The sequence below is a fragment of the Mercurialis annua genome, linkage group LG8, assembly GCF_937616625.2.
Source record: "Mercurialis annua linkage group LG8, ddMerAnnu1.2, whole genome shotgun sequence".
Lineage (NCBI taxonomy): Eukaryota > Viridiplantae > Streptophyta > Magnoliopsida > Malpighiales > Euphorbiaceae > Mercurialis > Mercurialis annua.
The window spans coordinates 1,799,361-1,827,355 of record NC_065577.1 but is presented as its reverse complement, the minus strand read 5'-3'; the positions used below and the strand labels follow the sequence as shown (position 1 = coordinate 1,827,355).

The following is a 27,995-nucleotide window of genomic DNA, read 5'->3' as shown; positions in this document are numbered from 1 at the left end:
ATGAACTTTTAAAATTTTGCAATTAAAGACACCGACACCATTTTGGATGTAAAACGACACCGTTTTAGATTAAAACGGGGCGGTTTTGGACGTAAAATTACACTATTTTTCAAAGAAAAACACACGTGCTCTTAATTGCAAATTTTTAAAAGTTTTATGTACTTTTTTTTGCCAAAATTAAAAGATTATGTTAAATATTAAAAACACGCGAAATTTGGTGATTTTTAGCGCATTTAAGCCTTATAAAAATAGATTATATTTTTTTTGAATTGAACATTTTAATTTTTTTATCATGTGAAGTAATATTTTTTTTATAAAGTCAAAAACATTCATCAACTTTACACGTTTTCTCATTTTAATCCCGCCGTTTTAAAATTATCATTTTCATACATGAACTATCATTTTTTCTCAAATCCATACACCGTTCAAAAATTCGGCGAAAATTGCTGACGTGCCACTATTCAGTTGTCAACTCAACAATTTTCACCGGATTTTTAAACAGTGTATGAATTTTAGAAAAAATGATAGTTCGTTTATGAAAATGACGATTTTTAAACGGCGGGATTAAAATGAAAAAACGTGTAAAATTTGTGAATTTTTATGACATTAACTCTTACATTTAAAATTAATTATTTTAAAGATATTATACTAATTTTTTAAAAATATTTCTTTAAGTTATTTTTGAATTATTAAAAAATATTTCTATTGTAGAATATATTAGTTTTTTTAAAAAATTTAGCCTAATTAATATAAAAAAATAAGTTGAGGGACGGAATTAAACTTTATTTTAACAATTAACCGGTATTAACTCTTTTTTTCCCTTCATTAGTCTGAACCTTATTACTTTTCTTCTTCATCATCATCAGCAAAACCCGCGAAAAACCCTAGACGCCGATTATCATGGATCCTCAGCCTGAACCGGTTAGCTACATTTGTGGAGGTACGGCATGCTTAGTTTACTAAACCCGTTTCTAATTACTGGTATTTTACTAATGAATTGATTTAATTTGTTAATTATTTTGATTAAGATTGTGGAATGGAGAACACTTTAAAGCAAGGAGATGTAATCCAGTGCAGAGAGTGTGGTTATCGTATTCTTTACAAGAAGCGCACCCGCAGAAGTATGTTTTTTTGCCCTAATTTTTGGTTAATTGTGAGTTTGTGTTTAGGGTATTGAATTTCTGATTTTATTTGCTAGTTTTAATTTGGGTGTTGGTAGATTAGGTTTAAATTCGTGCATTTTTGTGATTGTGTTGGTTAATTTTGTAAGGGTGAGCATTCGGGAATCGACCGAGGATCCCCAAAGGAATTAATCGATTAAACAAATAGTTAAAGCCGAACAGACCGGATAAGAAAGTCTAGTTTTGATTTGGATCTTAGTAGGGTAGGAATATAGTTTGTGCTGTCAACTTTTTAAGAGTTTAGGAAAGGACATTTCATCTCGAGTTGCTGTGGATGATTCGGCAAGAGAGGTTCCAACTGGACCAGACTCTGTTTTTTAGGGGTGACCAGACTGATTTCTTGCACTTCTCTTCATTATTGGTTGCTCATTCGGGCTCATTTTTATTCTAACTCGGAAGCATTCATACCAACATGAATTATAAATTTTATTCATTCATATGTTTTGTTTATCTTTATCATTGAACTAGTACATTCACCCTCGCGTTGCTTCGGAGTTTAAAAACAAACATAAAATACACAGACAAACCAAATAATCAAAGCACAATTAAAAATATAGTCTCCTAATCAATAATCATAATGCAATATCAAGTCCAGTTCCAATAAAAATATCTCGTTAAAAATAACCTAGCATTAAAACCATTTATTATAAATAAGGAAACATAACAAATACTCACTTTGCTTCGGGAGGAGCATAATTAGATAAAATATCAAATATTAATATTTTAAAATATCAAATATTAATATTTTAAAAATATCAAATATTTTCAAGTGAAGCCAATTTTAACCAACACTTCCAAAAATACTAATTTTAGCCATTTTTAGTAATATATATTTTAATTTTAACCAATCACTTTTTTTAAAAAAATCATTTTATTTCAATTATGACCATTTTATAATATTCATTCTATTATTAATAAATATTTCCAAATACTCTAACCAAGCAAAGGATTATTTAAAAATCAAAGCACAATTAAAACCACAACTACCAAATCAATATTCATAATGCAACATTAAGTTGGTTCTGATCAAAATACAACGTTAAAAACATCCGAGCATTGAAATTCATTTATTACAATAAGCAAACATGTGCTGGTATATGACCTAATCCACATAAGTAAAAGACCAAATTATGTCATTTAAAGTAACACAAAGGGCTAAAGATAAGGGTGTAAATGTAAAAAAAAATAGTAAAGACAGAATTGTCCAGACTTGACAATATAATTACATTTCTTAAAGCATCAATAGAGAACATTAGGAGGGCTTATAAGGGAGAAGCAGAACACTGTTCAATGTACAGTGTTTTCTGCTTCTCTTTTATAAGTTAGTATATTGATTGAATAAATGTATTGAGTGTTTTTGAAATTCTATTAGTGTTGAGTCTGTTGACTATCATGTTACCGGAATTCTAAGCTCTCCTAAATCATTTTAATTGATTACCATTCTTAAATGCTTAGTTTCAGAAGCATTTAAATGTTCGATGTCTAATTGGCCGAGAAGAGATTAATACACGGTGGAGTCATGATGTAGAACAAAAATATGATATTATAATTTTTAATCTTATTTATGGAAATTAGGATTCTGAATTATGATTTACAAGGCAACTAAGACATTAAACTAAACATATTCCAACAAGGATTTTGAATATGACTTAACAATTAATTATAGACCCCTAAGATACTAAAATAATTGTTAACTTTATGTAAATCTGAAAATTAACGAATAAATCAGAATTCTTGTACTTAAACATAGTTTAGAATTGATGAACTTTTCAGATACATTAATTAGTTGAAAATCGTTAATTTTATAAATAAAATTTAAACTTCTAATTTCATAAATTTTGATGTTTAGTTGATTCAAAAGAGATGCATACATGGTGGAGCTATGAATTACTGCCATCTACTACTTTAATAAGCGAAGACTGAGGCATCTAGGAGCTACTCTTACGTGCATTGATATTTATGTTGAAATATACCAGTAGAACAATACAATTTGCCTATATAGTGCGTAAAGTCTTTTTATAAGCACTCCAAGTATGTCTAGCACTTAGTTCTTTGATTGTCCTCATTTTAAAAGAAATTTCTGTTATGCTTTTGAACTGATCTTAGAAAATTAATTGTAATAATTAATGGTATCGTGTTCTAAACGAAGACAGGCGCTTGTATCCCTCTTTTCTAGTGTAATGTCTTATGTATGCGCTTGAACATTTGGTTTATGACGAACGCTTTGCTTGTTGCAGTTATTCAGTACGAGGCACGCTAAGAGCAGAACAAAGCTGCATATCTGGCATGTGGGGAGCATCGTTTTGAAGCATGTGATTAATGTCAAGCAAATATTATAGTTTTCGGAATTTTAAAATCATGTGTGCGACCACTTTAATATAATTTGTTTGACATGTATGAAAGGTTAATAGTTAGAACCTGTATGCAGTTGTAGTGTTTAACAAATCAGTCGAATTTGCTCGAACTCGAAAGAAGAATCCTAATTGGTTTGGAGTATCATTGCAGGCTTAGTTTGATATGTTCTATAGCATGTATAAGCAAACATATTTCTGTCACCTTCTTCTATCAGGGGTGAGTAGTATTTGGGTGTTAACCAAATTAAGCGACCGAATCAAATTAAAATTTCAATTTGGGTCAATATAATTTGATATTTGATTTTTGGTGCAAAATATATGAATTTATTATTTTTTTGATGATTGATATTGAAATTCAGTTACAATAGTATGGAATTGAACAATTATTTTGGTTATCGTGACAGAACAGACTAATGCACAGCCCTACGTTGTATCCCATCCGTTTTTCATTCCATTTTTATGCTGAAACTTGAAAAATTTGATTTGCAACAACAATCACTTGTTGAACTGTTAACCAAATTCAAAATTTTCAATGAGATTCCAGAATCATATAAAAAATTCTATCAGAAATAATGAATACAAATGAGGATATATTAGATTTTTCTGATAAAATCAAAAACCAATGCTTAATTATTATTTTTTGACAATCAAAGACCTATATTAGATCAAATCTGCTAACAATACATCCAAGATAAAATTGGGAGGATCATCAGACCACTCCCTGCGTTCTGACATGGAATTCGTTGCCCTCGTCAAAGAGTGAGCAGCACAATTCGCAGAATGATATACAAAATTAACCTTAACATGAACTAAGGCATTTAATAAACACACACGGTCATATAAAAAACAGTATAGCACTGAGGTAGGTTGAAACTCAGTGTTAAGGATCTTAACAATATGGAGGCTATTCACTTCAACCATTACCCTTTCCCTGTTATTATCTTTAATCCAAGACAGCACTTCTCGAAGAGCCAAAGCTTCTGCTACGACCGGATCAAGTTTCTCTACTCCTGTATTCGTCATTGCACAAACCCAGCAGCCTCCGTGATCTCTAATAACAGCTGCACCTCTAGTGCCAGGAATATTGTTGAAACATGCTGCATCAACACTCATCTTTGACCAGCCAGCTTGAGGAACTTCCCAAGATGTAGCCTTACCTTCATAATCTCTAAGCAGAACATTAACCATCGGAGCCTTTTGTACTGCTTGCCACTGATGAAGAGTTTTACTGGCTCGGTTAACCACTGGCCTGGGAATTTCTTTGACCTTATTCCACAACATATTGTTCCTAGCCTGCCAAACACTCCACATAACCATAACACAGAGATACTTTTTCTCCACATATCTTCCCCTATGTAGCCAACCGAAAAATTCCAGCAAAGAACTCCAGTTTTGATTACTACCATGAATGCCTAACAAACGCAAACAGTTAGACACAAAGGCACAACTACAAAATAAATGAGGCAGACTCAACATCATTCTCACATAGAAGACAAATGTTTTGAGATATCACATCGTTTGGCCTTTGGAGCATCTAGCATTGGTAATCAATTTCTCATAAGAAAACTTTGCATTTAGAAGAAATTTTACTATGCCATAACCACTTCCAGAAGTTTATGTCACCCACTGCTACATTACTTTTATCACCAAAAGAGAGCCTACATGCACTTTTAACTGAGAATTCACTCCTGACCTCAGGTTATCAAGTTATCTTATCTTCCAAGTCGTCATTAACCAACACAACCTTCTTAATCAGCTCTCTGTCCGTGTTTCAAAAGAACTCGGCAATCTTAGCTTCATTCCAACTTCTGCAGCCTATGCCACTAAACATCAAAGTGTTCACCATTTCCAGCTTCATACTATCAGGTAAAGCAGATTCTACTAACCCCACCTTATCATCAAGTAGCCCTAAAAATATCATGAAAATATTAACATAATCATAAACATCCTTAAGAAATTATTATAGGCATATGAATCCTTTTGAATTCTTTCCAGTAAGAATATGTAATCAGTAGCAGACAATATTGACAGTGGATGCAGATGGTAACAAACTTGTTAGTCTTAATTAATCATATGAAAATCCAAATTAATTTCACAATATGAGAATTGTGTCACTTATACCTTGGCATTACAGCGAATATGGAAAAAAAACTTTCGAGCAAAGGATCATTTTGGTCACTGAATTTATGCATCGGGATTAATTAACTTGGTTATTTTAATCAATTAAGGACAATAGACTCTATTTTTATATCAAATAAAAATTTAATTGAAAATAATGAGCAAGTTCGGAGACCGGGATAACCTAATTTTGTCCCTAAAAATAAAGAGTATTATCCTTGATTGACTCAGACGCACAAATTCAGAGGCCGGGATGATCTATTGTTCAAAAACTATCCAATATTCAAGATTAGAAGCAGATAATACCTGCAACAACATGAATCTATAATTCTCTTAATAGTACTAGTTAAATTCCATTGACATTCACCAATTAAGATAGACTTCTCTTAATGCAAATACATAAAGTTAAACAAACAAATCATTACATAAAATTCAATCTTGAAAACAAAAAATAAAAAGTTTAAACACAGAAATAAACTCGAAGCCTTTCAGGCGCACACATATATGTTGAACAAGAAGAAGTCATTGGCTTCAACCATCTTTGCATCCTTGCAAGCTACACCATTTACTACCGCTGCCATAAAACAAAATACAGCCTAGTATCAGCATATGTCAAGCTGCGGAGCTTTTAGAAGCGTGTCGAACGAACTGACAAATTCATGTCAATTTTTTTTAGACATTCAGAAACTTCAGTTCTATTTTCGTTCAAACGGAGCTTAAAAAACCAACCAAGCTGACAGGTTTTGTTCAGAACTTTTTACATCAATATAAAATCTGATTCAGTTCGGTTTTGAAAAGAACAAATTCGATTCAATATTAAGTACTAATGAAAAGTCAAAAATAATATAAATCGGATGGTAACTCTTTGGCTGCATACACTAAACTTATTCCATAACATTTTAAGTACTAATAAAAAGTCAAAAATAATAGTTTGATGATCATAATATAGACAGATATGCAGACAGCTGAAAAAAATCAGAATTTTTTTAGACTTTCAGACTTACAAAATAGAAGAAACTTATTCAGAAAAGGCATGATAAATAAGAGTAAAGATTATAAATAATTATCACACACCTATATCCTCAAAGTTCGCAAGCTAAATAGGTTGTCTCGGCTTTTTCCATTGTTCATGAGCTATACATGCATCCAATTTTAAATTGCCTTGAAACCTCAAAGGAGTAAACAGTTAGAGAATATCGTTTCATTAATTTCAAAATAGAAAACAAAAGAAGAAGAAGCAACCAACCTGGCCTTTGTACGTAGATACTTATACTCTTACAATTTCGAGTGAAGTCTTTTGGAGAATAAAAGATGGCAACACATCAATCTTATGGCATCCATTAAGCAGTAAAAAGCTTAGACATGGCATTATTTTTATTTCATTATCATTCTTGCTTTTCCTCATCCATTCGTCGCTAATGATATATCTTCATCGGTCCACTCTTCCCATTTGTACATATCTATAAATCGTAAGTCTATCAATTTGGGGAATAATGCAGTATTATCAGAAACTTCATGAAGATCCTTCCAAAGAAATTCAACTCCTACTTTTTTCAAACTCTCAAACCTTTCGAGGATTAGGTACTCAAGCGAAGGTGATGTTCCCAACGATGGAAATTGCTCGCAGTACTTCCATCCATAAAGATGAAGTTTTTTAAGACAAATCAGTGAGTTCATCCAGCTTGGACCATAACATATTTTATTGGTTCCTTGGTAATACTCTATATATAAATATTCCAAATTTGCTGGAAATGGTGCTAAAGCTTCTAATAACTCTTCATCGTGTTTTTTCCTCCATTCTTCAACTTCAAAATCAAAACTTAAAATCAATCTAACTAGATGCTTTTTATCCTTTAATTGTGCCGCCTTAGCATCTTCCACATCTAGCACATGTTGTCTCCTCCAATTTATGAACAAGACTCCACCAAGTTGATTCAGGTTTTTTATATCTCTAAGAGATAATGTTGCTTCTCCACTTTCATGGTGACTAATATTAATTTTCCCTAAACTTTGTAAGCCATTTAATCTCCCTATTTCTTTTGGCAAGAATTCAGTATTCCCAGAGTTATTTAGATTGACCAAATTAATTAGTTTTTCTATCCCTTTAGGAAATGATATCTGACTCCCACAACATTGCACATCCAAAACATGCAAATTATACAATTTACATATTGTTTCAGGCAAATACTTAAAATTATTACTAGACAAATCAAGATGCCTCAAATGAATCAAGTTACTTATGTTAGATGGGATATCTAAAATACCACAATCATCTAAGCTCAATGATCTCAAACAAGACAATTCATTAAAGATGATACTTAAGGCAACTCTAAATGAAGAGCTTCTCCATGACGAAATTCTAAGACTGCGTAACCTTGTAAACGTATAAAGGGAAACAGGAAAAGGGACTCGTTCTCCAAGTTTAATATCAAGATGACGTACTTCTAGAGGATCGAAATCTATTCTTGGTTCTTCATGACAATTTACCTCTATGCTGCAATACTCATTTTTCATGAGAAATTGTGCAAAATCGTGCACTAAATCATGCATCTTACAAAAAATGATATCACCCGAAAGTTGGAATTCCTTCTTTTCTTCAATATCTTGGAAGAAAGAGCGCATAACTAAATTATAGAAATACTCTTCACCAATCACCTCCAAATTCTTATCATTTGCTGCGCTAATATAACCTTGACCAATCCATAAAGTAATTAGTTCACTTTTACCCATGTTGTAGTCCTTTGGAAAGATGACACAATGAGAGAAACATTGTTTTAATGGCGAGGGCAAGTCGATGTAACTTAACCACAATGGGGCTAAGACACACTCTTCAACTTTCTTCAGTTGCCATGATTCACTATTTAACACATCTTGCCACTCTCTTCTAGACTTCTTAAAGCGCAAAAGGCTTGCTATCGTCTTTACAGCAAGAGGCAAACCCTTACACTTACTCACAATTTTTCTCCCAATCTCTTCTAAAACTACACAGTCATTAGTAGGCCTTTGGAAAAATGCAACATTAGTAAATATCTCCCAACATTCCTTGTCGGACAAAAGTCTAAGTTTGATTATATTTACACTATCCATTGTTCTTGCAACAACCTCCTTACGAGTGGTGACCAAAATTTTACTTCCTGGTGCACCACATTCGATAAAAGATTTTAGTTGTTCCCATTTTCTATAGTCTTCGTTCCACACATCATCTAGAACAAGTAAAAACCTTTTTCCTAAAATATGTTGAATTTCTTTTACAATGTTTTGCAATTCAACAAGAATTGAGTTTGGTTTTGTAAGAGATTCAAGGATTGCATTAGCAATCCTAATCACATCAAAGGGATCAGAGACACAAACCCATATTTGTGCATCAAAACGAGCTTTTATCCTTTTTTCGTTGTAGACTAGTTTGGCAAAAGTTGTTTTGCCAACCCCCCCCCCCCCCCCCCCATCCCTACTATAGAGATGACATGAGGGTTTTGTTCACTTTTTGCCAACAACAAGTCTATCAATGCAATTTTATCATGATGTCTACCTTTTACCTCTGCTATATTGATGAAAGAGGTAGTCATTACTCGTTCAATGTTTTCATGGCCTTTTATCAATGAAAAACTATATCTTTCTTTTTCTTTGGCAATCACATCTAGACTTTCATTTAGCTCTCTTATCTTGACAGCAATATTACGGCGAAAACTAACTTCACGAAAACAAAAGCAGAAGGATAAGACAAAAGGCCATACCTTAATCCTTTTAGGTTTCAAAGCATTTTCATGTTCATCTCCCTCGACTTTTGATTTCAGAATTTCAGTGTTCCACTCATCCAACACATCATCAATGTCATATGTTATGTTTTTTAGCTTGCGGAGCCAAAGCTTAACAATTTCCTCCTTCAGTTGCCTGTTCTCCGCATCAACGAGCACAGCTTGGATGGATTGCAGATTGCTAGTAAGCATTTTGACCTCATTCTTGACACCAAAAACAAGCTTAACATTGTGCTCTATCTGGCCAACAGTGACTGTTGTCAGCAGATCTAAAGCTTTGGAAACAAGAAAATCAGTCATATTCAAAGGAAAAGAATAGAAATTGAAGATGATTACAAGTATATATATTGTAGCTGTGATGATAATTCAGACACTTGCATTCACATTTATAATGCAAGAAAGCTAAGGAAAATTCTAATCACTTAATGCCAAAGCAATGAATCACTTTAGTTATGATTTTGGCATATATAAACATTCTTGATCTTAATGCCAAAGTTAAAGATTTCTTTGATGCTGCCTTTAGCATATAAACATTAAATTTGCTTTAAAACAAATAAAATAATTTGATATACTAAAGGGATAATCTTTTCTTCATGCCATAGTTTTGCTTTTAGCTTAAAAGAATAATCATTCAAATTCTCTTCTACCCAAAGAACTAAAGTTAAGTAAAGTCATCTCTAATTACAGAATCCAGATTCTACAGACGCATTTTATCGAACACTTGGAGTGCAATTTTTAGAGTTTTCCCAGCAAACAATAATTGAAGAACATTTGAGCTTATGATCTCAGACCAACCAAAAATAAATAAATTAAAGGATTGGGAAATAGAGTTATTAAATTTAAACTTTTACAAACGAGCCCCCATACTAAAATTTCCAACTCTGTCTTTGCATGCATGCATATTTAAATTTAAAAGTTTCATTTCAAAGTTTCATCTCTAATTAGAGAATCAAGATTTTAAAGACGCATTTTATCGAACAGTTAGAGTGCAATTTTAGAGTCTTCCTAGTACATAAAGAGAGTAGGCAGTAACCCATATAACAAAGCTTGCACGTCAAGAAATGAGCTGCTACATTAGGGCTCGAATGTTCTGTTTTAAAAGCTCTCTGTTTTTTTTTTTGCCTTTGAATTGTTTATTTAATCTTTAAATAATTTATAATTTACTTTTTTTTTCGGCAAAAAAAAAAAACTTAGTTGACTAACAGTAAAACTGAATGAAATGACTAAAATATTAACGAAAATTAACATTTATGGGTTTAATTTTGTGGGATAAAGGTTACCGAAACAAACTGGAATTGAAATTTATTTAAAAAAATTATAAATAGGATTAAATGCAAATTCATACACCAACTTTGATCTAATTTGCAATTACAACATAAATTTTTAAACTTGTCAATGTCGATAACCAACTTTCATTTCTTGGCAAATTGGTACACCAAACAATCATAAAACGACAAATAGCGGTTTATTACAATGTCCACGTTAGTGTTTTTTGAGTTTGGTGTATCGATTTGCCAAAAGTGTAAAGTTGGTTACTGACATTGCCAAGTTTCAAAGTTTATGTTGTAATTGCAAATTAGGTCAAAATTGGTGTATAAATTTGTATTTAACCCTTATAAATACGATTCTCTAATTTAATTAATTCATTTTAAAAAATAATATTTAATTAAAATTAAATCAATCGCATGTTTCATTTTTAATAATTTATGAGATTATGTTTTATAAAAAATAATTATCAATTTATCAGTCAATAATTATTATATTTTAAAGGGTTGCATTGTTTCCCTCCCATAATACTTATTATTTATATATATCATTAAGCCCGGACTGAAAAAGATTTCTGGTTCCGCCACTGCTTATGCCACCATGTTTGATGACACATTTATTATTGAAATTTAGTTATTTGATTATCCGAAATAATTGAACAAATTAAATAATTATTTTGGTTATTGATATGAAATTTTTATAATGATTAATTTGGGTCTGAGATTGAAAATTGCATCATAATATGGCAATTTGGCCACCATTTCTGACAGGCTTAATTACTTAAAAAAACCTCACCTTATAATATTTTTTCGTTTATACTCTGACCTAGGAAAAAGTTCATATGTACCATTTTTTTGATTTTTTGTTTTCGTCTCTACCTCGAAAAAGATACAATTGACAATTTAAATAATTTAAGGATTAAAATGCTAATAACAACTAAATAAAAGGGCTTATTTGAAAAAAATACAAATAAATCCTCTAACTGTAAAAATATACAAATATATCCTATAATTCATTATTTTTAAATATTTTATTAAAAAAATTAAATTATTTAAAAGAATATTTTTAACTTAAAATTAAATTTTTTGAAAAAGATAATTTTTTAAATTTTGATGCTCCTCCTTCCACGAGCTCTCTTTCTTCCATGGGAGGAAGGAGCCGAGCTGCTTCTTCCTCCCATGGAGGAAGAAGCTGCTCTTTTCTCCCATGGAGGAAGGAGCGGATCTGCTCTTTCCTACCATCGAGGAGCAGCGAGCTGCTCCTTCTTTAGAGAGGAGCCCGCAATTTTCTTTTTAAAAATATAAATTATTTTATTTTATGTAAATATTAATTTTTTTACGATTTTGATTTAAAATAATTATATTAATTAATATAAATTAAATATTTATTATCAATTGAATTTTTAAGAGAAGAAGGTATTTTTATATAATTAATAATATTAATATGTAATTAGAATAGTAGATAAATATGAAGCATTATTTTAGTCTTTTTTGCACATGAAAAGAGATCAATTTAGTACTTCGAGGTAGAGATGAAAACGAAAAATCAAAAAAAAGGTACAAATGAATTTTTTTCCTAGATCATGGTATAAACGAAAAATATTATAAGGTGGAGGTTTTTTAAGTAATTAGGCCATTTCTGATAAGCTAGCTGTCATTATTTTACAATCACTTGTTGAATTGTTAACCAAATTCAAATTTTCAAATGAGATTCACTAAAAATAACATACAAGAAATTCTCTCAATGAATACAAATTTAACAAGGATATGCAAGCCTTTTCTGATAAAATTACAACCCAATGCTTAATATATTATCTCACACCAAAGCAGAACAAAAAACATAAAGCAAATTACAAGCCATGAAAATTCAACTGGTTTCAGTATATGTCAGAATTTTGCTTGTAATAATATTAACATTCTTGGATCGAGCCAATTTCATGAAATGCGCCGATCAATTACTTATCGAGGAAGCAAGTCACTGCATCTGTTGTGGATGTAGTAGCAATGCTGTTACTTGTAGATTATGACGAGCCTACAGAAAGAATCCGCAACTTAATTGCTCGTCGAGAATCGATACTAGTTTGTGATTGGTGGAAGGAACAACAACCCAATAAATGGAGAGCATGCGGTTCTAGCATTTTGGGTACCACCTGCTGCAGCAAGAGGAGTTAAACGATGCAATAAATTTGCACCTTGTTATTCATAATAATGATATAAAAATCAAATTAACTTCACAATGCGAGAGTTACGTTATATACCTTGGCATTAAACAAAATATCGAGCAAGACCTTTCCGATATTCAAGATATCAGAAGCAGCATAGCCATCACTTGCCACTCCATGGACCATCGTTGGCAGGCAAGAAAGCCGAGATGCGGAATTCCTTATGCACATTCTCTTAGAGAGTCGAGCTATTTACAACAATTTTTATAAGATAATCGCAACATTTTGCAATTTGATTGCATCTTTAGTGTGAAAACAATGGTCGAAAAGTTCTCCTTAAATGATGCATAAAATTAGCAGTTTGGTTAATAAATTTCAAGAAAGTACAGTGCATAAAGTAATATGAAAGGAATATAAATTGAAAAAAGAAATAGATAATAGATTCTCATAAACACTAAAAAATAGCATGAAAATATTAAAATAATTAAAAACATTCTTAATTCTTGCCAATAAGAATATGCAATCAGTAGCAGACAACAATGACAATTGGTGCAGATGGTAACTCTTTGGCTGCAAATAAAAAATTATAACTAGTAAGTACCAAACTTGTTTCATATTATTTTAAATACTAATACATTCTGAAAGACTGTAGTTTGATGAATTGAATATAAATGGATATGTTAAAAAATATTGTTTCATTAACTTCAAAATAAAAAACAAAAAGGAGAAGAAACTATACCAACCTTGCCTTCATATATACATACTTATTCCACAAGCTTGCTCAATATCTTTTTATTTGCAGTGAAGTATTTTGGAGGATAAAAGATGGCAACACCCTCAACTTCGGACATGTCGAGAGATGTAAAGATCGTAGACATGGCATTATTTCCATTCCATTACCGCTGTCGTTTTTCTTCACCCTTTCGTCGGCAATGATATCTTCATAGATCCACTCTTCCCATTCTTTCATGTCCGAAAAGTGTAATTCCGTTAATTTGGGGAATAATACAGCATTATCAGACACCTCATGATGATCCATCCCAAGAAATTCAACTCCTACTTCTCTTAAACTCTCGAATTCACCTACGAAAAGGTATTCAAGCGAAGGTAATTTTCCCAGCGATGGCAACTGCTCACAGTTCCTCCATCCATAAAGGAAAAGGCTTTTAAGACAAATCAATGATTTTATCCAACTTGGACCATGACAGATTTTATTTGTTCCTTGGTAATTCCATATCGCTAAATGCTCCAAACTTGTTGGGGGCGCTAAAGCTTCTAATAACTCTTCATCTTGTTTTTTCCTCCATTCTTGTCCAACTTCATCATTGAAACTTAAAGACAATTCAACGAGATGCTTTTTATCGTTTAACTGCGCTCCCTTAGCGTCTTCAACATCCACATCTGGCACATGTTGTCTCGTCCAGTCTATTAACATGAATCCACCAAGTTGATTCAAGTTTTTTATATCTCTAAGAGATAATGGGGCTTCTATTGTTTCATGGTGGCTTATATTAATTTTGGTTAAACTTTGTAAGCCATACAACCTCCCTATTACTTTCGGCATGAAAGCATATGTCCCCAAGTTATTTAGATAGATCAAATTAATTAGTTTTCCTATCCCTTTAGGTAATGATTTTAGACGTCCACACCTCTCCACATCCAAAACTTGCAAATTATACAATTTACATATCGATTCAGGCAACTCTTCAAAAACATTAAAAGACAAATCAAGCTGCCTCAAATGAATCAAGTTACTTATGTTAGATGGGATTTCTACAATACCACAATTTCTTAAACTCAATGATCTCAAACAAGACAATTCATTAAATAAAATACTTAGGGCAACTCCAAACGATGTGCTTCCTCCCGACGAAATTTTAAGACTACGTAACTTTCTAAAACTGTAAAGGGAAATAGGAAAAGAGACATGTTCCACAACTGTAATACCTACATGACGTATTTCCATGGGATTGAAATCTATTCTTGGTTCTTCGTTACTATTTATCTCTATGCTTCCATACTCATTTTTCATGACAGATTGTGCAAAATCATGCACTAAATCATGCATCTTACAGTAAATTCGATCACTCAAATATTCGTTCTCCCCAATTTCTATAATATCTTGGAAGAAAGAGCGCATAACTAAATTATGGAAATACTCGTCACCAATCATCTCCAAATTCTTATCATTTGCTGCCCTAATATAACCTTGACCAATCCACAAAGAAATTAGTTCACTTTTACTCATCTCGTAGTCCTTTGGAAAGATGACACAGTGAGAGAAACATTGTTTCAATGGCGAGGGCAAGTCGATATAACTTAACCACAATGGGGCTAGGACGCACTCGTCAACTTCCTTCAATTTCCATGATTCGCTATTTAACACATCTTGCCATTCTCTTATAGACTTTTTAAAGCGCAAAAGACTTGCTATCGTCTTTACAGCAAGAGGCAAACCCTTACACCTACTCACAATTTTTCTCCCAATTTCTTCTAAAACTATGCACTCATTTCTAGACCTTTGAAAGAATGCTATGTTAGTAAAAATCTCCCAACATTCCTTATCGGACAAAAGTCCAAGTTGGATTGTATTTACACTATCCATAGTTTTTGCAACGTCCTCTTTACGCGTGGTGACCAAAATTTTACTTCCTGGTGCACCACACTCGAAAGAATGTTTTAGTTCTTCCCACTTTCGATAATCTTCATTCCACACATCATCCAGAACGAGTAAAAACTTTCTTCCTAAAATACATTGTTGAATTTGTTGTACAATGTTTTGCAATTCAACAAGATTTGAGGTAGATTTTGTAAGAGATTCAAGGATTGCCTTAGCAATCCTAACCTCATCAAAGGGATCAGAGACACAAACCCATATTTGCACATCAAAATGAGCTTTTATCATTTCTTCATTGTAGACTAGTTTGGCAAAAGTAGTTTTGCCAACCCCTCCCATCCCTACTATGGAGATGACATGAGGGTTTTGATCACTCTCAGCCAACAACAAGTCTATCACTGCAACTTTGTCATGATGTCTACCTTTTACCTCTGCTATATTGATAACAGAGGTAGTCATTGCTCGTTCGATATTTTCATGGCCTTTTATCAGTGAAAAGCTATATCTTTCTTTCTCTTTGGCAATCACATCTAGACTTTCATTTAGCTCTCTTATCTTGACAGCAATATCACGACGAAAACCAACTTCACGAAAACAAAAGCAGAAGGATAAGACAAAAGACCATACCTTAGTCCTTTTAGGCCTGGAAGTGTATTCATGTTCATCTCCCTCGATTTTTGATTTCTGAATTTCAATGCTCCATTCGTCTAACACATCATCGATGTCATATGTTATGTCTTTTAGCTTGCGGAGCCAAAGGTTAACAGTTTCCTCCTTCAATTGCCTTTTCTCTGCATCAATGAGCACAGCTTGGATGGATTGGAGATTGCTAGTAAGCATTTTGACCTCATTCTTGACACCGGAAACAAGCTTAACATTTTGCTCTATCTGGCCAACAATGACCGATGTCAGCAGATCTAATGCTTTGGAAACAAGAAAATCAGCCATATTCAAAGGAAAAGAATAGAAATTGAAGATGATTGATAAAATGGAAAAAAGCAGAAGTATATTGCAGATGTGGTTATGATATGATAATAATTCAATAACATTGCATGCATATTTATAATGCAAGAAAACTAAGGAATGATATGATCCATTAATTAATGTCAAAGCAATGTATCACTTTGGTTTTGATCTTCGTATAAACATTCTTTATCTTGGTGTCTAAGTTAAAGGTTACTTTAATGGTGACTTTAGTATATACTCACATTAATCTTTGCAAAAACTGAACAAGAATCATGAAAATATATACTAAAATATTTTCTTCATGCCATAGTTTCGCTTTTAGCTTAAAACAATTAATCATTCAAATTTTCTACAACCCAAAGAATTAAGATGGACAAAATTAAGTAAATTAGGGAATCAAACAGTTAGAGTGCAATTTTTAGAGTTTTTTTTCTTCCAGCAAACAACAATTGAATAACATTTGAACTTATGACCTCAGACCAACCAAATTAAAGCAGAACAAAAAAAGAAAATATATAGCTTTGAATTTGATCACTGTATGAAGGAAATTCAAATTAAAAGGATTGGGAAACAGAGTACCCAAATAATACAGGCAACTACATTTTTTTGTAGTTTAAAACAAGCTTTCAAGTTAATAATGTCGATATTTAAACTACATTTTTTTTTATTTAATTATTAAAGTTTAATTTTAAGGAAAATAAGTTTAAAGTATTTTTATAAGTAATTTTAAAAGATAGTAACAATGTACTAAAGTTAAAGCAACTTAAAAAATTATAAATATGATCAAATACAGTGAAATAGTAAGCTTTATCTCGGAGGCTCAGTGGAGATTAAAGGCTTAGAGCTGCAACACAAAAGGATCGATTCAACAAATTTAGGAAGACATAGAAACTGTTATCACAAAGGGTCGAAATAGAGGCTAACGGTAGAATTATCGCAAAATGCATATTAATTTAAAGGTAAGATATTCATCAAAAAAAAAAATTATTTCTTAAGAGGTGTGCTTTTATCGGTTGGATTTGCTATTAATGTCCATATGTTTCGATTTCATCGGTTAGTTTTATTATCGATATCCGCGTGTTTTGATTATATCGATTGACTAGTCACGAAGTCAGTCCGAAAATTAAAGTAGGACACAAATTTAATAAATAAAAATTAAAATATTTTCTACAAAATATATAACTAAAATATACTATTAAACTTTTTAATGTAAAATAAAAGGGTTAATTTCTAAAAAAATCATGAACTTTATTCGAAATTTCATTTAAATCACCACCTTTAAAAATAGCCATATAAAACCACGAACTTTCATTTTTTCTCAAATTTATCATAATTTTTTTTCCCACGTATTTATATTGACAGTGCGACAGGAAGATGATGTGTCAATACACCTCGGATTCCACATGTGAAACGGTGTCGTTTCACATATGGACAAATTCACCTCAAACGGCACCGTTTCTTGCTAAATGAAGGAACAAGAAACAGTGTCGTTCTTTAACCTAATCCGCCTTTTTTCGACTCCTAAATCCTATCCAATCAATAAATATAATATTAATTAGTGATAGTTTAATTAGAATTAAATGTTATTTATTAGAATTAAATGCTATTTATTATTTTTACCGTTTAATTCTAAATCTAATTTCTAAATTTAATTAGAATTAAACGACATTATGAACAAAACGGTAAAAATAATAATAGCAAATTGGCATCATTAGAATGAGTGCTGCCTTAGTACCGCGTATGAATTTGAGAAAAAGTGGTAGTTCGTGTATAAAAATAAGAAAATTTAAACTGCGTGATTAAAATAAAAAAACGTGTAAAGTTCGTGAATTTTTTTGACATTAACCTTAATAATAATTTAATAAAGTAATACAATAAAATTAATGTTGTGTAGTTATCAAGAAAAACCTGCAATGCTCATTAAAAATATGTTATCCGATATTAATTATTTAATTGATAATAAAAATTAAAAAGTTAAAGTAACACTTAACTAGGGCTGAGCAAGAACCGAACCAGACCGAAAAACCGAACCGAACCGAACCGAACTTTGTTGTTTGGTTCGGTTTTTCGGTGAAAACGGTTTGGTTCGGTTTCTACTTTAGGTAAAGTTCGGAGTTCGGTGTTCGGTTCGGTTTGTGTGTTTTGAAAACCGAAAAACCGAAAAAACCGAATGAACCGAAGTTTAATATAAAATATATAACTTTTTTAAAAATAATATACATATATACTTATATTTATATGTTTTTTGTATTTATATCTTTATTATTATTGATATATGAATTAATAATTGTTATTTAAACATATATGAAAGTATATTAGACTCTAATTATTTAATATTTGAATTAATTTTAATAAAAAAATTAAAAAAATTAAAAAAATAATTAAATTCGGTTTTAACCGAACCGAACCGAACCGAACCGAAATATTTCGGTTTAATTCGGTTCGGTTTTTTTACTTCCAAACTAAAAGTTCGGTTCGGTTCGGTTTGAGAAATTTCCAAACCGAAAACCGAAAAAACCGAAAATTTTCCCACCGAACCGAACCGACCGATGCTCACCCCTACACTTAACCATTTTAAGGATATTATAGTTATTATTCACGTACAGCTTTATTTCAAAAAAAAAAAAGAAGGTGAATTGATATGATTTTTTAAAATAAAACAGAAATTTAAAATGAAATAAAGTAGAAAATTAGAGCGAGATTTTTTTTCTATATATTGGTTCCCTCAATTAATTTTAAAATTTATCATAAATCTTTTAATTTTAAGTGATTAAATTGTTAAATGAATAATTTATTATATATACTCTGTCTACTTTTTTATGTATAAAATTAATAATATTTTATTATATTATTAAATAAGTTAAAACTAAAAATAATTGAATTATGTTAATATCAATATTTCAATAATGAGGTAAAATATTATTTTCCCGTTCAAAAAAATTGTACAATCATCTACATCACTCTTATTCTTTAAATAGCATTAAATAGAATTATTATTAAAATAATAATAATAATTAAATCATAATATCCCGCTGCATAATATGCTGATTTTACAATAAAAATTGAGAATTAAGGATACTGGAATTTGGGAATTGCGCGCGAAGCTAATTCGAAATAACCCTAAGATGACTCCGGCACCGGTGCTCAACATCTCGGCCGGTGATGAAGATGAGTATGAGAAAGATGATTTAATTGTCGACAGTGTTGAAGACGACAGTGAAGACGACAGTGAAGAAGAAGATGAGTACGAGCAAGATGATTTCATTGTTGAAGACGACATTGAAGAGGAGGAAGAAGAGCGGAAGAAGAAGAAGAAGAAGAAGAAGAAGAGGTGTTTGAACGTCATTAGCGTGCTCGATGAAGAAGACTACGAGCTGCTTAGGGACAATAATGCATTCAAGGTTAGTTAGCTATCTTCTGTTTGACCTAATTAATTAATGCTGTTTACGAGTTTGACCTAATTCATTACTTTGTTCTCTTCTCAGAAATTTAAGCGGCTCAAGAAAGCCACTGCCGAGGAAAGGGTTGAGCATGATCAGCTGGTAGAAGAGGAGGACAAGCCTGACGACATTGACGATGAGATGGCGGACTTTATTGTCCACGAAGATGAGGACGGAGCTCCCATTAGGTATGATTTCCGTGGCTTGAACTTGTGTTGTATGCCTGGTCCTGGTGTATGCAAATGTCTTTAATCGATGTGTTGTATTGGCTTGAACTGTGTTGTATGCCTGGTCCTGGTGTATGCAAATGTCTTTAATCGATGTGTTGTATTGGCTTGAACTTGTGTTGTATGCCTGGTCCTGGTGTATGCAAATGTCTCTAATGGATGTGTTGTATTGGCTTGAACTTGTGCTGTATGCCTGCTCCTCGTGTATGTAAATGTCTTTAATCGATGTGTTGTATGATTTCCATGTCTTGAACTTGTGCCCGCTCTTCGTGTATGTAAATGTTTTTAATCGATGTGTTGTATGATTTCCATGGCTTGAACTTGTGCCTGCTCCTCGTGTATGTAAATGTCTTTGATCCATGGTCTGCTTTTTATGTAGACGTAACAGGTTGAAGAAAAAGACATCTCCGCAAGAATTTGGAATTGCATCATCTTCTTTGCAGGAAGCTCATGAATTATTTGGGGATGTTGATGACTTGCTGCTACGCCGCAAACTGGAGTTGGAATCTAGCCTGTGCGAGGAAACAAGCATGCATACCGAGTTTGAGCCCACTGTACTCTCTGACAAATATATGACCGAGAAAGATGAGCGAATTCGGGTGATTGATTATCCAGAAAGAATGCAGGTTTTCTATAATGTTTACTGTTTTTCTGTTACTTTGTTTCCCATCATCTTTTCTTTTCTTATATTTTCTGTTTTCTATTTTTATGCAGATATCTGAAGAAACCGCTGCTTCCCTTCCAACTGATGCTATCAGTTTATCAAATGAGTGCAACTGGATACTTAATCAACTTGCCAACGGTGTAGTGCCATTGTTCAACAAAAGAGGAGCCAGCAATGAAGGAAACCATGTGCCTTTGGATAGGGATGACATCTGCCGTTTTTTGCAACTTCGCCATTTTCATAAGTTAGATGTGAGTATTTATCGCTTTGCATTGGAACACTTTCTTCTCCGTCTAGATTTTTTATGCTCCCCTCTTATCGTTTTTTTATTTTATTCTGTTACAGGTCCCATTCATTGCCATGTACCGGAAGGAGGAGTGTTTAAGCTTGTTGAAGGATCCCGACCAACACGATGATGATAGTTATGATAAGTCTGACACACCACCTATGCTCAAGTGGCACAAGGTAATAGCTCGTCGCCTTCTCATGTTTTACTAAACATTCGAACAAATATCAAGATTTCAGTCTAATGTTTATGTCCTTACTTTCTAGGTGCTCTGGGCAATTCATGACTTGGATCGCAAGTGGTTACTTCTTCAAAAGCGAAAGACTGCTTTAGAGTCGTACTATAATAAAAGATTTGAGGAAGAATCTAGGCGGATGTATGATCAAACAAGACCTGACCTAAATCAGCAGCTGTTTGAGTCTATTCTCACCTCACTCAAGGCTGCAGAATCAGAAAGAGAAGTTGAAGATGTTGATGCACAGTTTAATTTACATTTCCCTCCAGGTGAGCCGGGTCTCGACGAAGGTCAGTATAAGAGGCCCAAAAGGAAATCCCAATATAGTATCTGCAGTAAGGCTGGCTTATGGGATGTAGCAAACAAGTTTGGGTTCATTGCGGAGCAACTTGGAATGGCCTTGTCCTTAACAAAGATGGTGAGTTTATATTGTCGTCATTGCGGGCTTATAGAGATTGATTTTTGTTGCATTTATCTTATTCTCTTGTTACATATAATTGTAGGGGACCTTCGTGGAGACTCCAAAAGAAACACCAGAGCAGGTGGCTTCAAATTTTACATGTGTGATGTTTAAAAATCCACAAGCTGTTCTTAAAGGAGCCAGGCACATGGTATTTTTTGTTTACGGTTATTTGCTTTAAATAAACGCCCATTAGATCAAAATACAAGCACCTTTACTTATCTGCTATCTATTGGATTCTTCCAGGCTGCTGTTGAGATAAGTTGGGAGCCAAGTATCAGGAAACATGTGCGTGCATTGTATGTGGATAACTGTGTTGTATCGACAAGTCCGACACCAGATGGAAATTCAGCAATAGACGCTTATCATCAACTTGCCAACGTGAAGTGGCTCAGGGAAAAGCCAGTGAACAGGTTTGAGGATGCTCAATGGTTGCTTATCCAAAAGGCCGAAGAGGATAAGCTTTTACAAGTTACGTTTAAGCTTCCAGAGAAAGTAATGAATCAGTTTATTCATGACTGCGAAGAACATTATCTTAGTGATGGTGTTACTAAATCTGCTCAAGTATGGAATGAGCAGAGGAGTCTGATACTGAAGGATGCTTTGCATAATTTTCTGTTGCCTTCGATGGAGAAAGAAGCAAGATCCTTGTTGACCAGTAGAGCTAAAAATATGTTGTTGTGGGAGTATGGGAAGGTTTTGTGGAATAAAGTTTCTGTAGGTCCATATCAACGGAAAGACAATGATATTTCCTCAGATGATGAAGCTTCTCCAAGGGTCATGGCGTGCTGTTGGGGCCCTGGAAAGCAGGCCACCACTTTTGTGATGTTAGATTCATCTGGCGAGGTGCTAGATGTACTTTATGCTGGCTCCCTTACATTGCAATCTCAAAACATCAATGACCAACAACAAAAGCAATGTGACCAGCAGCTTGTTCTGAAGTTCATGACTGATCACCGGCCACATGTGGTTGTCCTAGGAGCTGTGAATTTGTCTTGCACAAGGCTTAAGGATGACATTTATGAGGTAAGTTTTATTTGATGTCCCAATTCTTTGGATTTGTACAGAAAACATGGCTCCTTGAGTGCCATCACTTTTTGATTAAATCAAATTTTAACTGGTTTTAGCTTCCTTAATCAGGCCTGTCCTTTTCATAACGGAAAACAATAGTTAGTGATGCAATATCTTGTTGCTATTACTGGAATTTGAGTGAGAACATTTTCTTGAATTTACTTGAATGTTTGTGACTTTCATAGCTTAATTTTTCTTGGCACTGATGTGTGACTCTTAATGTTCCCTACTATATTGAGAGTTCTAATGTGCAACATATTGAGCTTTTAAACATCAGCAGTTATAATCCTAAAGTTTTGATAAGCTGTAGTCGTCACACTATCATTGTCCAATAGATTTTTTGGCCCTCTTCAAGGAACTTCTCCGCATTTTGGCTGCTTAGATGTTTTTTTTTCTCTTACTGTGTTTATAGTGCACTGTCTTATAAGGTGATTCTAATGAAGCGTATTTTTGTTGTCAGATCATTTTTAAGATGGTGGAAAATAACCCAAGAGATGTTGGACACGAGATGGATGAGTTGAGCATTGTTTATGGCGATGAGGCTTTGCCTCGCCTTTATGAGAATTCTCGAATTTCTTCTGACCAACTAGCTGGTCAGCCAGGTACCTACATTGCTGTTTATTCTTTTTGCAAAATTTCTGTTAGTGGAAACTATTCTAACTAGGCTTGTTTTTTCAGGCATTGTTCGGCGAGCTGTTGCCCTTGGTCGTTATCTGCAAAATCCATTGGCAATGGTTGCGACACTTTGTGGACCGGCTAGAGAGATTTTGTCTTGGAAACTCAGCCCTTTGGAGAATTTTCTTAATTCTGATGAGAAATATGCAATGGCCGAACAGGTTATGGTAGATGTCACAAACAAGGTGGGCCTTGACGTTAACATGGCTACTGCCCATGAATGGTTGTTTGCCCCATTGCAGTTCATTTCTGGACTTGGTCCCAGAAAGGCAGCATTTTTGCAGAGGTCTTTAGTAAGGTGGGGAGCAATTTTAACCCGGAAAGACTTTGTGACAGTTCATGGACTTGATAAAAATGTTTTCGTAAATGCAGTTGGTTTTTTGCGTGTCCGGCGTAGTGGGCTGGCAGCTAATAGCAGCCAGTTTATTGATTTGTTGGATGATACTAGAATACATCCAGAATCTTATGGTTTAGCGCAGGAGATGGCAAAAGATGTTTATGAAATAGACAGTGGTGATGCAAATGACAAGGATGAAGCACTGGAGATGGCAATAGAACATGCTAGAGACAGGCCTAATTTACTAAAATCTCTTAAAATTGATGTTTATGTCGTTGATAAGAAGCGTGAAAATAAGGAGGAGACTTTGAAGGATATAAAAGGGGAACTGATACAGGGTTTTCAGGATTGGCGCAAACAGTATAAAGAACCTACACAGGATGAGGAGTTCTACATGATTTCAGGCGAAACTGATGAAACCCTTGCTGAAGGGAGAACAATAGCGGTCACTGTTCGCAGATTGCAAGGCGGAAAGGCAATATGTGCACTGGAATCAGGATTAACTGGAATACTCACAAAGGAAGACTATGCAGATGATTGGCGGGATATACCTGAGCTGGCTGACAGGCTGCATGAAGGTGATATGCTAACCTGCAAGATCAAATCAATTCAAAAAAATAGGTTTCAGGTATTCTTGGTAAGTAAGGAGGGTGAGATGAGGAAAAACCGACATCAGCAAGTCCGCGTTTTGGATCCTTATTACCATGAAGATCGAAGCAGCCTGCAGAGTGCACGAGAAAAAGCTCGCAAAGAGAAGGCGCTAGTAAAGAAACACTTTAAGCCTAGGATGATTGTTCATCCTCGCTTCCAGAATATAACCGCTGATGAAGCAATGGAGGTAATTTCTTGACACCTCAGGATTATAAACTTCAATTTGATTGATCGAATTGACTTTAAATTACTTAGTCATATGAGTTACTTACCTGTGTGTGGTTAAGCCCCTTGGTACTAATGTGTGTAGACTTCATCATCTAGGAATAAATAATGTTAACAATGAAGTTCATGACCCCTAGGCAGCGATATTGGGTTTTTTTCCTGTCTTGTAGGTATCAACTTAATGTTTTATTTTGTTCTAAGTTAACAATATTTTATAATTAACTCTTGACTAACTCTATTAACTTCACAAACTTCTCAATATCTTAAAAATTGCGGCGTGATATTTTATGACTGTTACAGACCCATTGTCGGGATCACGACACCAACCGTGTCGTTACAGTTATTTAAATCTATTGATGTCTCCATCTATTGCTTAAATTTCATGTTATTAAGGCCTTTTGCTGGATTGTTCAAACTTGGATTTGTATATAACAATTAAGGGAGTCATAAGTAATAGGAAAAATGGTTTGAGAATAGTGTTTTTCCAAAAAGAAAAGAGAGAACTGTTGTTTGAGAAAAGCAGGTAACTAGATGTTCTCAAAAGAAAAACAGGTTTGGAAAAAAAATTAAAAATTAACTCATCGTAAATATTTCTTTTAGTAATTAATCTTTAATCAACCCTACACTTTATTACATTAGCTCATCATAAATTGTAACCTTCACAAAATATCGCTATTCTTAGTACTTTTGTTCTCTTCTTGTACCCCTTGTCCCACTCTCATACATTGAATTAGTATTTGGTTGCTTTTGACTGTGATATTACTTCCCAAAGTATCTCATTTGGATGTTGCAAACAAGCTATCTGACATTGTACTTTTTAGTTCATATCATGTGTGAAGATGATAGTTTCTGACATATCCAGCTGGTATCGTTCTCAGTAGCAACAATAATGTTAAGATAACCCTTGTTATAGAATTTTATGCTTCACGTTTACATTAATATAGATTAATTCCTTTATGATTATTAATATCATGGTTTCGAAGGGTTGGCATGATATTAATGATTGTTCTTATCAATGATTTCTAGTGATTTATCCTTCATACTTCTGTCGTTCTTTTTTTATGATTGTTATTTATATGGAAAATAACAAATTGTTGTGTCGTCTAAACTCTTATTTTGTTATTGCCTTCCACAGTTCTTATCGGACAAGGATCCTGGGGAAAGTGTAGTTCGTCCTAGTTCTTGGGGGCCATCCTATTTAACTTTAACTCTAAAAGTTTATGATGGCGTTTATGCTCACAAGGATATTGTCGAAGGAGGAAAGGAACACAAAGATATTACCAGTTTACTGCGTATCGGAAAGACCCTGAAAATTGGGGAGGACACTTTTGAGGATTTGGACGAGGTGAGTTTCTACTATGATGAATCGATGATATGTATCCCAGTCTTGTTTTAGTTCATTTTAATCAACTGTAAAAAGTATAAATCTCTGTCGATTGCCTGCAGTTAATGGACCGCTATGTTGACCCCTTGGTGGCTCATCTCAAGACGATGCTAAGCTATCGAAAGTTTAGACGGGGCACCAAAGCAGAAGTTGACGAGCAACTAAGGGTTGAGAAGTCGGACCACCCAACAAGAATAGTTTATTCTTTTGGCATTGCTCATGAGCACCCTGGCACATCCATTCTGACCTACATTAGAGGCACAAATCTGCATCATGAGTATGTTGGTCTGTATCCCGAGGGGTTCAAGTTTCGGAAAAGGATGTTCTCAGACATCAATTCCCTGGTATCATATTTTCAGAGGCACATTGATGATTCTGTACATGAATCAGGGCCATCAATTAGATCAGTTGCTGCCATGGTACCCATGCGAAGCCCTGCAACTGGGGGCCTTCAGGGGCAATTAGTGTAGGAAAAAAAATTTGTACCGAGTTAATTTTACCATGAACATATTATATTTTAGGCAAAAGGTACATATACCCTCATAGTTTCTCTAACAGTACATATTAGTGCTTAAACTTCTTTGTGTATAGAAAAACCCTTTTTGTTTCAAAATTGAACAATTAAATTTCACCGTCCATCAATGTTATAAACTGCTATTGTATTTTAAAGTTCTTGTTGTAATTATAAATTAGGGGAAAATTCGTGTATTAGTTTACGATTAATCCATTAATTTATCATAAAAAATAACACTTGAATTGAATCACATACAGCTTTGACAATTAATTAATGATTTGTGACTTTTAGATAATTAAAACCACTTCAACATTCACAGAATGCAATAATTGCCCTTCACCAACAGTCACAATTGCAAGGGTATGCTGCCCTAAAACCAACCTTCTAATACCTTCACTATATACATAAGTAAGGCTAATGCTTTATATTCACCCTTAAATGCAAAATTGGTGCATTATTTATCGATCTCGCTTCATCATTGGGGTATCCAATGTACGAGCGCCACATGGTCTCCGTTCATCGGGTTATTATTAAAACCTAAATCAAATCAAAGCAAAGTAGACTTGTTAGTCTTAATCATATGAAAATCCAAATTAATTTCATAATGTTTATGCGTCAGGGTACACTTAATCATTTTAATCAATTAACGACAATATTTCGGTTTTTAGGTCAGTTGACAATAAAAATTGTCCAAGATAAACAAATTTAGAGACCGAAATGACCCAATTTTATCCTTAATTAAGCAAAAATTAGAGAGTATTATCACTTAATCCTAGTAATAAAAAGTATAATCCTTAATTGATTAAAAGGGCTAAGTGGGACATAATTGACTTTGACACACAAATTCACGGACCGCAATGACCTTTGTTCATAAAATTTTCCAATTTTCAAGATCATAAGCAGTGCAATACCTGCAACAGCATGAAACCTTAATACTCATAATGTACTTGCAAGCTACACCATTTACTACCCTGCCATAAAACAAATTACAGCCAAGTTTCAGCATAATGTCAAGCTATGGAGCTTTATAATCTAAGTTGTCGAACGAACTGACAAATTCGATTTGTTTTGAGTTGAAAATGTAATTTTTTTTCTGTTTCGGTTTGGTTTTGGAGATAAAAATATTTCAGTTCTATTTTTGTACAAACCGATCTAAGAAACTAACTAAGCTGACGGGTTTGGTTTGGAATTGCTTACATCATTATAAAACCGATTCAGTTCAGTTTAAAAAAGAGCAATTTCGATTCGAATTGAATGCACCCCTATTCGGAATCAAACAATTAACAATAGACTAATCTAATCATTATGAGCCGACTTACTAATAGATTATTCCTAATGACCCTTTTCTTGGAGAGCAAGCTATTAAGTTTTAACAAGATATGAAACATAACTGCCAAAATTTGCACTT

At 33.4% G+C, this 27,995-nt stretch overlaps 4 protein-coding genes across 6 annotated transcripts; 2 read left to right on the top strand and 2 right to left on the bottom strand.

Annotated features, from left to right (window-relative positions):
- Positions 1-792: 792 nt before the first annotated feature.
- LOC126660350 (DNA-directed RNA polymerases II, IV and V subunit 12) lies at positions 793-3,691 on the top strand. The gene is made up of 3 exons (XM_050353812.2): positions 793-940; positions 1,029-1,121; positions 3,419-3,691. Exons 1-3 carry the CDS (start codon positions 901-903, stop codon positions 3,439-3,441), a joined length of 156 nt encoding a protein of 51 aa, XP_050209769.1. The 5' UTR covers positions 793-900; the 3' UTR covers positions 3,442-3,691.
- A 2,287-nt stretch (positions 3,692-5,978) lies between these two features.
- On the bottom strand, positions 5,979-9,708 carry LOC126660552 (putative disease resistance protein RGA3). The gene is made up of 3 exons (XM_056103975.1): positions 9,146-9,708; positions 6,728-9,104; positions 5,979-6,227 (listed from the first exon to the last, which is right to left on the bottom strand). Exons 1-2 carry the CDS (start codon positions 9,706-9,708, stop codon positions 7,055-7,057), a joined length of 2,613 nt encoding a protein of 870 aa, XP_055959950.1. The 3' UTR covers positions 5,979-6,227; positions 6,728-7,054.
- A 2,681-nt stretch (positions 9,709-12,389) lies between these two features.
- Positions 12,390-16,468, bottom strand: LOC126660334 (putative disease resistance protein RGA3). Of its 3 annotated transcripts, XM_056104219.1 has the most exons (3): positions 13,579-16,468; positions 12,932-13,405; positions 12,390-12,826 (listed from the first exon to the last, which is right to left on the bottom strand). In XM_056104219.1, exon 1 carries the CDS (start codon positions 16,398-16,400, stop codon positions 13,617-13,619), a length of 2,784 nt encoding a protein of 927 aa, XP_055960194.1. In that variant the 5' UTR covers positions 16,401-16,468; the 3' UTR covers positions 12,390-12,826; positions 12,932-13,405; positions 13,579-13,616. The 3 variants fall into 3 exon arrangements, with proteins under 3 accessions (XP_055960194.1, XP_055960192.1, XP_055960193.1); XM_056104217.1 differs by having other exon boundaries at positions 12,932-16,468; XM_056104218.1 differs by having other exon boundaries at positions 12,390-12,823; positions 12,932-16,468.
- Positions 16,469-19,455: 2,987 nt separating this feature from the next.
- On the top strand, positions 19,456-26,742 carry LOC126660548 (transcription elongation factor SPT6 homolog). The gene is made up of 12 exons (XM_050354113.2): positions 19,456-19,819; positions 19,904-20,046; positions 20,465-20,711; positions 20,800-21,000; positions 21,095-21,214; positions 21,302-21,688; positions 21,774-21,881; positions 21,977-22,756; positions 23,262-23,403; positions 23,480-24,651; positions 25,825-26,034; positions 26,136-26,742. Exons 1-12 carry the CDS (start codon positions 19,544-19,546, stop codon positions 26,541-26,543), a joined length of 4,194 nt encoding a protein of 1,397 aa, XP_050210070.1. The 5' UTR covers positions 19,456-19,543; the 3' UTR covers positions 26,544-26,742.
- Positions 26,743-27,995: the final 1,253 nt, after the last annotated feature.